This window comes from Olea europaea, unplaced genomic scaffold (genome assembly GCF_002742605.1).
Source record: "Olea europaea var. sylvestris unplaced genomic scaffold, O_europaea_v1 scaffold2257, whole genome shotgun sequence".
NCBI classification, from domain to species: Eukaryota; Viridiplantae; Streptophyta; class Magnoliopsida; order Lamiales; family Oleaceae; genus Olea; species Olea europaea.
In genome coordinates this window covers 101,429-111,015 of record NW_019240621.1, presented here as the reverse complement: position 1 = coordinate 111,015, position 9,587 = coordinate 101,429, and the positions used below count along the sequence as shown (strand labels likewise).

The window sequence follows — 9,587 nt, the reverse complement described above, 5'->3', positions numbered from 1 at the left end:
TTTATTTTAGTATGACTAGCTAGACCTGAATAATTATGTAATGTGTAATATAACCTGCATTTTAATTTTAATAAGTGATTCAGGTCTATTAAATGGTGAAGAACAACATAGATAGCTGGCAAGTGATCTGTCCATACAGTCACGAGCTCAAATGATATCAGCATCCAATAGAGATCCAACAATGAGAGAAGAATCTAGAAGCAAAGAAGTCTAGAAGCTTTGGATTACCAGCATTCTGTTATGCACATGCCTTTGCCATCGTTTCTGTTTTTTGATTGTAACAATTTCTTATTTTTTCTTTTTCTTTTTTTTTTCTTTCTCTTATACAACATTGTAAAGTTGTATATATATACGTTGCAAAACTCTTTAGAAAACAAGCAAGAAAATACACAAAAATTATTCTGCAAACATCTTCTTATTTGTTTTCATTTTCTTCTCATTTCCTATAGATTTTGTATTTTAAAGAGGTGAATTTTTATTTTAGGGAGTTCGACTTTAGAAGGTATGTGCAAGCATAATTTTAGGAAGTTAATTAAACATAATGTATATACTTGACTTTTGAATTTTGAAACTTAATATCTTGAAATTGATTTGGTGCATACTTATATGTGAGATATGATTTTTTTTTTGTCCAATTAAAAAATCATGGCTAGGTGAAATGTCCACGTATTAAAACCCAACCATATCCCTCTAAAACCTAACTCAAATTTGGACCAAACCCAACACAAATCTATAACAAAGCACAACCCAAACTCAAATCCTTCAAAATCCAACTAAAATTCAAACGCATCAAAACCTAACCCTACCAATTCGAACCTAAACTAAATCTATTAAAACCCAATCCGTATCCCCCACCCCACCCCCACCCCAAAATATAAATAAAAAAACCACCAAACTCAAATTCGAACCAATCCAACACAAATCCATACGAAAGCCCAACCCCAACTCAAACCCATCAAAACACAACCCAAATTCAACTCCAAGCCTAATTCCAAACCCAACCCTGCACCCAACACAAACTCAAACCCAAATCTAATAAAACCCAACCCAATATTCCTCCAAACCCAACTCAAATTCAGACCCAACCCAAGCACATTCCAAACCCAAATCCATGAAAACCCAACTCTTATTTAAACCCAAGTTCAAATTCAACCCTAAGCCCAGTTCCAAACCTAACCTAACCCACTTAAAAACGAACCCAGATAAATTAAACCGCAAACTATATCATCCAAAACCCAAATCAAATTTGGACCTAACCCAACACAATCCTATACTTAAGCCCAACCCAAAACTAAAATCCATTAAAATTCAACTCAAATGAAAACCCAAAATCAAATTCAAACCCTACCCCCAATTGAATCCACAAGCCTAATTATAACCCTAGCCAATTCAACTCAAACCCAACTCAACTTTGGACCAAACCCAACCCAAATCCATACCAAAGTTCAACCCAAACCCAAATCCATCAAAATGGACCTAAAATTCAAGTACAAACCCATTAAAACTTACCCAACCCAATTCAAACCAAAACTAAATCTATTAAAATCCGACCCATATCCTTTTAAAACCAAACTCAAATTCGGACCAATCTAACACAAATCCATACCAAAGCGAAACCCAACTTAAATCCATCCAAACCCAACTCAAATTCAAACTCAACCAAACCCAAATCCATCAAAATCCAACTAAAATTCAAGTTCACATTCAAATTCGAACACATCAAAATTTAACCCAACCCAGTTCAAACCAAAACTAAATCTCTTAAGAACCCAACCCATATCCCTCTAACTAAGGGTGTCAATTTGGCTTGCTAACTCGAGCGGCCTGTGGTTTGGCCAGGGAGAAGCTCGAGCCGAGTTGAGACACATGGGCAATTTTTGGCCGGTTCAAGAAAAAAAATCCACAAAACTTCAAAAAAAAATATTAAATCATCTTAAGACAGCTTCGCACCCACTACCTGCAATAGCTACCTTAAAAGGTAGCTATAATTATAATAATCATAATAATAAAAAAACTCGGTTCTACTCGGGTGGGTTAAAAAAGCCCGAGCCATTTTTATTAGAGTGGAGCCCGAGGTTCGAGCTTCGGTTCGACTCGTTGACATTCCTACCTCCAATATCCAACCCAAATTCAGCTCCAAGTCTAATCCCCTATCCCACCCAATTCACACTCAAACACATATCCCTCCAAAACCAAACTCAAATTGGATCCAGCCTAACACAAATCCATTCCCAAGGCCAACCTAAATCCAAATCCATCAAAACCATAGTTCAAATTCAAACCCATAATACACAAGTACACAACCCAGCGAAAAATTCATATCTAAGCCCAATTCCAAACATAAAGCAACACCCAAACTCATTAAAACTCGAGCATGGCCACCAAACCAACTCAAAACCTAGGAGTTTGTGGCTTTGTCCACGCCTATAGAAAGAAAAAGAAAAGAGCTAAATGGAAATCAATTAACTGAAAGGGAGGAGATTTTTCCCTTGCTTAAAGATGTATTCTATCATAAGTCATTCTTGCCAATCTTCTAAACTCCTAAGCACACGACTCAGCTTCTACAACTTCTTGATTTATTTACAAATCTCATCTACTTATCTAGTTTTCCTTGCTTAAACTTGTACAGTTATTTTTTAGATCTCCAAATCTTTATCTTTGAAATTACTTCTGCCATGTCAAGAGAGCATCGAATAATGGTTATTTTCTCAAAAATATATTACCTGCCTATCGGTAACTAAGCAAGTTCTCCATAGTTTATCCAATCATGCTTCATTAAAGAATTGAAAACCTGACCATAACATAATGAATATTTTTAACAACAAAAAATGTCTTGGTGTTTATCTAAATAGGTCACCTCGTATCATATGAGGGCCTACTTCAAAGTAGTCAAAAGAGATTATTTGTCAAGAAGTCAAAAAGTCAATGCTTGAAGTTAGATAATAGGGCCATCTTGGCGGGTCCCAAAGAGTCGTCATGAGAAAACATCATCATGATTCAAGTGAAAGAATATCTCTCTATGATGTGTGCACCACCCCTTATAACCAACCAGAAGCAAGAAGGTGTCCTCCACTTGACCTTAGCACCGCCAATCGTTACTAGAAAATCATTGATGACCTAAGTTGCAGGCTACGATTTAGATGTTATGATTGTCCAAGCTCTTATCGCCGAACTCACTTACCAATGAAAACCCTTCAAAATAGGACGATAACACGCATCACTAGGTCCAACGTTTTAGCTTGACAAGTGTTGCAAACTCTAATTCTGTAATTTATATGAAGAGGGAAAGGTCCAACGAAATGGACCGAGCTTATTAAATCCTCTGTAACACTCGAATAAGCAAACTTTTCAGCAAATAAACTAGCTTTTTCTTTACAAAATTTCCAGCAATCAAATATCGTGTCAAAATTTCTTTAAGTTAATCTAGAATTATCACGTCATTTTTAGTCATCAACAAAATATAAAGAAGATACTTAACTTGTTTGATATGAAAAATACATCAATTCTCTTTCCGGAAAGAACATGTATATGTTAATTTAGCGTCAATAGGTTTTGACTTCTTTTATTACAATGGAGATACATTAATAGAATTGATATCTTGCTCCCAGAAAGCAAGATAAAAAATTTTCACTACTGACGTGGCAATAAAAAACTCATTGGAGATAGAAAATCATGGCCGAATACATCAATTTAGTTGATTTTAAATATAAATAAAAAAATTAAAAATGTTTGCGACTTGTGTATAGAGAAAAAAAAAAGAATAGTAGTTTTAATACAACCACCCATCAAATAAATGAAATGGAGAGAGACTAGGCGTGAAACATGGGATGAAAAACAGGTCCTCACTCAAAAACCTAATTTAGGAATTTTATTTTTGAATTTAACAATAGAATCTTTGCGATTCTCTTTTGTTTTGTTTTCTCTTTTTCACTTTCGACGTTATTCTAGGAACATCAAAATTTCCTTTACTTTTGCTAAACAATCTAGGATCTTGCTTTCATTCGGATTTATCTGCATGAAAAAATGTAATTCTATCATCATTCCAACAGACTAAGAACCCATATTATTTTTTACATACACAAATTCTATACATAATGGCAACATCTTCAGGTGCAAGAAAACACTCATCCTCCGTCGGAGGAACCGGTGACCGTCCGCAGCAGCCGGTGAAATTTGCACGGCGGACGTCTAGTGGACGCGTTGTGAGTCTGACCCGGGATGAAGAATTGGATTTACCGGAAGAATGCGCTGCGCAAAATGATTACATTAATTACACCGTTCTTATGCCACCAACTCCAGATAATCAGCCTGGAGCTACATCAACCACAAATGTCGCTGGCGACAAGCCAGACGGCCCAACTCCGTATCGTGCGCCGTCGTCCAGGTTTCGCTCCGAGTCGCAACGCATAAGGATGGGCAGTCATGGCGGCGATGAGGACGGTGGCAATGGTGACGCTGCCAGAAAGCTCGACCGTAGAATGTCGGTGATGAAATCGGATAATAAATCGATGTTGTTAAGGAGCCAGACACAAGATTTCGATCATAATCGTTTCCTGTTCGAAACGAAAGGAAAATATGGGATTGGAAATGCATTTTGGCAACAGGATGAGGATTCTTATGATCGTGATACTGGAATGAGCATGCAAGATTTCATGGACAAACCCTGGAAGCCACTCACAAGGAAGATTAAAACTCCTCCTGAAATTCTTAGCCCTTACAGGTGCACCCCTTATATATGTACTTAACCTGTTACATTATCGAGAACAGTTTAATTATGCATATCGAACATGAACATGAGCCAATGGAAAATACCAAATCTAACAATTGGCCTTAAAAGTGTACCATCGTAGAAGTTTTTTAAAATTTGGTTGAAATATCCAATGCATGGTTTCTTGGAGCCAGATTCAGGATAAATTCGCAATAATTCTTAATTTTCTCTAGTTTCTGTACTGGGTTATTGTTTTCAATTTAGATGGAATAAAAAAGATTTGGTATTCAATTTCGAGTCATGGTCAATTTTATAACAGCTATACCTCGTATTCGGATAGCCATCTTCGGCAAGTCTAATATTTCTCGTCTGATGCTCTATGAATGTATTCAAACGTATGAAAGAACTTAGAAATTTACCGGAAAAAATTTACCTGAACAATAACCTCAAGATTTATTTATTTACCATTATCAATAAAATTTTCAAGCTGCATTATTATATGTAAAAGCCCTAATGCAAAATTTCCACAGATTACTCATCTTGTTGCGTATGGTTGTATTGGTTTTCTTCCTTGTATGGAGGATAAGAAACCCAAACCACGATGCAATGTTGCTTTGGGGATTATCTGTTATATGTGAAATATGGTTTGCATTTTCATGGCTTCTTGATATTCTTCCGAAGTTCAATCCGATAAACCGAATGGCAGACTTGGCTGCTCTCAAGGATAAATTCGAATCTCCGTCTCCCACGAACCCCAATGGCAGGTCTGATCTTCCGGGTATGGATATATTCATATCTACTGCTGACCCGGAAAAGGAACCACCTTTGGTTACTGCTAACACAATTCTGTCCATTCTTGCTGTTGAGTATCCGGTCGAGAAGGTAGCGATATATATCTCAGATGATGGTGGTGCAATTCTTACCTTTGAGGCCATGGCGGAGGCTGTAAAATTTGGCGAGGTATGGTTACAATCTTTTTGCTTTTAATCAAGAAAATTAACGATCCAGTAGATTCCTACTTTCTCGAATAAATGATATAAACACAAAAATGTATCCCCTCTTTAACATGTTGGTGATGACTAAAATGGTTGTACTGACAACAGGTATGGGTGCCATTCTGTCGAAAGCACAACATTGATCCGAGGAATCCAGACAGTTACTTTAGCCAGAAGACGGATCCAACAAAAAATAAGAAACGAACAGATTTTGTGAAAGATCGTCGGTGGATTAAGAGGGAGTACGATGAATTCAAGGTCAGGATCAATGGCTTGCCAGAGGTAATACGAAAAAGATGTGACATGTACAACAAAAATGAGGAAATGAGGGAAAAGAAGCTCATTAAGGACAAGAACAATGGCGTGCTGCCCTCGGATCAGAAGATTGAGGTCACTAAGGCCACATGGATGGCAGATGGGACGCATTGGCCTGGAACGTGGTTCAAGTCCTGTGCTGATCACGCAAAGGGAGATCACGCTGGAATTTTGCAGGTGCTAAAACAAAATAACTTTCTAACTGAAAATTTTAATATATGGGAGTTTGGGTGAAAAAAGGCTGGTATATTGAATGACTCGAGGTCGTCTCCAAATCAGCAACTTAAACTGAGGATTAATTTTCTTGTACAAGAAAAATGTACAGAGATTTTTATACGTACACAGGTGGCAGCACTACATTGGCTACCACAAAACTGTTTTTTGTCCAAGTCCCAATGAATGCTTGCCATCTGTAATGCTATCTGTACATTTCTTTTGTATATGTAGCAAAGTTCTTAAAGTAATCCCATATGACTTGTAATAGATAGTTTTTCCACATTTCACATAGAAATATCAATGAACCGAACAAAATTGAATGAAAAAATGCTCACGTTTAAGACACCATAAACATAGCCATTTTTGTGCTTTATGGATTATATAATCCATACTCTTCTTTGATCATTGAGAATCATTTCCCCAACTTTTGACATTGGTTCCATACAGATCATGAGCAATGTGCCAGAAAGTGATCCTGTAATGGGTGGTCCTGATGAAGGGAAGTTGGACTTCACTGGTATAGATACCCGTCTTCCTATGTTTGCATATGTGTCACGTGAGAAACGTCCTGGTTATGATCATAACAAGAAGGCAGGAGCCATGAACGCTCTAGTGAGAGCATCTGCCATAATATCCAATGCACCTTTCATTTTGAACTTGGATTGTGATCACTACATCTACAATTCTATGGCTATACGAGAGGGAATTTGCTATATGATGGATCGAGGTGGTGATCGCATTTGCTACTTACAGTTCCCTCAAAGATTCGAAGGAATTGATCCATCGGACAGATATGCCAACCATAACACAGTCTTTTTCGATGGTAAGCATCGTATATGCTTAATTTTAACAGATAAAACTGCATAGAATGCTTATGCTTGAAAAAAGAAAAAAGAAAAATAAAAAAATCCCTCATTTAATGAACCAAGCGTAATTTGTAATACCAGTTTCATGCAGAGTATGAAATTTGAGGTAAAATGAGGCATTACATTGTTCTTGATATCAAATTTTCTTGTTAGCCTAAGCTTATAATATGGCTGATACATTTAGTTTGTGAAATTTATATTCCAGCATTGTTTTATTCTGTTGTACATGTCAGTTTTCTTGAACGATCTGGCATTTGTTCATGTCACAATCAGGAAATATGCGAGCCTTGGACGGTCTCCAAGGGCCAGTGTATGTCGGAACAGGATGCATGTTCAGGCGGTATGCATTGTACGGGTTTCTGCCACCACGATCAAATGAGTATTCTGGAGTTTTTGGACAAAATAAGGCTCCTGCTAAGAACATCCAGCCTCGATCTGATGAAGAGGAGCCCCTGACCGGGCATCCCGACTTGAACCTGCCGAAGAGGTTTGGGAATTCGACAGTGTTCACCGATTCTATAGCAGTTGCTGAGTTTCAAGGGCGCCCGCTTGCTGATCACATCTCTGTTAAGAATGGTAGGCCTCCAGGTTCATTGCTCGCACCACGTCCTCCATTAGACGCACCCACTGTGGCAGAGGCAATTGCTGTCATTTCTTGCTGGTAATTGATAGCTTAAATTTCTTAGCCTTTCAGTAAAGTTTCAAGCCTGATATTTATTGCTTGTGTACTTGTCTTGAGAGACAGGTACGAGGATAAGACGGAGTGGGGAGACAGAATAGGATGGATTTATGGATCAGTGACTGAGGATGTGGTTACTGGTTATCGTATGCACAACCGTGGATGGAGGTCCGTTTATTGCATCACAAAACGAGATGCTTTTCGAGGAACTGCTCCTATTAATCTCACTGACCGTCTCCACCAGGTGCTTCGATGGGCCACTGGATCAGTCGAGATCTTCTTCTCTCGAAATAATGCACTTTTAGCAACCCGACGCCTCAAGTTTTTGCAGCGGATAGCCTACCTCAATGTCGGAATCTATCCTTTTACATCTTTCTTCTTAGTGATCTACTGCTTCCTCCCTGCCCTGTCCCTCTTCACGGGACAGTTCATCGTGCAATCTTTGAATATCGCGTTCCTTTGCTATCTCCTGATAATCACGGTCGTGCTCACTCTAATTTCACTCCTCGAAGTGAAGTGGTCCGGTATAGCCCTTGAGGAATGGTGGCGTAATGAGCAGTTTTGGGTCATTGGTGGCACTAGTGCCCACCTTGTTGCTGTCATCCAGGGTCTCCTCAAGGCCATAGCCGGAATTGAAATCTCGTTCACATTGACCTCAAAATCGGCTAATGAAGATGAAGACGATATCTATGCTGATCTCTACGTCGTCAAATGGACAGGTCTTTTCATAATGCCGTTAACTATCGTCATTGTCAACCTCGTCGCCCTCGTGATGGGGTTTTCAAGAACTGTTTATAGTGTGATTCCCCAATGGAGCAAGCTTTTTGGAGGGGCTTTCTTCAGCTTTTGGGTGTTGGCTCATATGTATCCATTCTGCAAGGGACTAATGGGAAGGAGAGGGAAAGTGCCTACCATTATATACGTTTGGGCCGGACTAATCTCCATTACGGTCTCGTTGCTATGGATCACGATTAGCCCGCCTCAGGGAAGTGATGCTACTGCAAGTAATGGTGAGCTTAAGGTATAATAACTGCAGAAAAAAGGTGAATCCAGAATCAAATTACACTATATTGATTCAAGAATGGCTGTAATTTACTGATATAAACCAAAGCAAACTTTGTAGGAATTTGTAGCTCCCAAATGTAGGAGTACATAGCGTGATAGAAATTTTTATGTTTTCTTGGTAAATTCCTCCACATATATACCAACTGTACCACAATTTGAAAAAATTCATGCAAGCTCTTCCATTCCATATCGTGGTCTCTTTTTGCCGTATGGTTTGTCTGGAATAAATATCGAACTTCAAGAAATAATGAATGTCTAACAAAACTAGTAGAGAAATACAATGCTTGAATAAATATGATGGTGTACAAACTTAGATTGAGATTTTAGTGAAATTTAGATATTTTTGTTGTATCGCTACTCATGTGAGGTCATACTTAAACGTGGACCAACACTACCGAAAAATTCACGAATTTGAAATTTTCTCTTCTTATTTTGTACCTATTCCATGTCAAATCTCAAATAATCATGTCATTGAAAAATTAAATAGATCCCAGGCATAATTTTGACAGAGGTTTCTGCTAACCTAGGTGATTACTGCCTGTCACATGCTTGATTATTAGTTTTCATTGCTTGTCCTCTCAACTGTCTCCCAACTTAAATTGTGACATCTCACCACATCAATTTTGACATCTTACTACATCAGCTCTTTTTAGTAATAGCAAGACATTCTAACATGAGCAGGTGTAATGTGGTGTCAAAATTTTAGTAAGTTGGACAACAGAACAATGAACGGATACAATTTG

General features: G+C 38.1%; 1 protein-coding gene across 1 annotated transcript; it reads left to right on the top strand.

The window, feature by feature from the left end:
* Positions 1-4,094: 4,094 nt before the first annotated feature.
* Positions 4,095-9,031, top strand: LOC111381112 (cellulose synthase-like protein D1). The gene is made up of 6 exons (XM_023004839.1): positions 4,095-4,720; positions 5,239-5,668; positions 5,812-6,195; positions 6,682-7,057; positions 7,374-7,761; positions 7,846-9,031. The coding sequence occupies exons 1-6, from the start codon at positions 4,095-4,097 to the stop codon at positions 8,804-8,806; spliced, it is 3,165 nt and encodes a 1,054-aa protein (XP_022860607.1). The 3' UTR covers positions 8,807-9,031.
* The last annotated feature ends 556 nt before the right edge of the window (positions 9,032-9,587 follow it).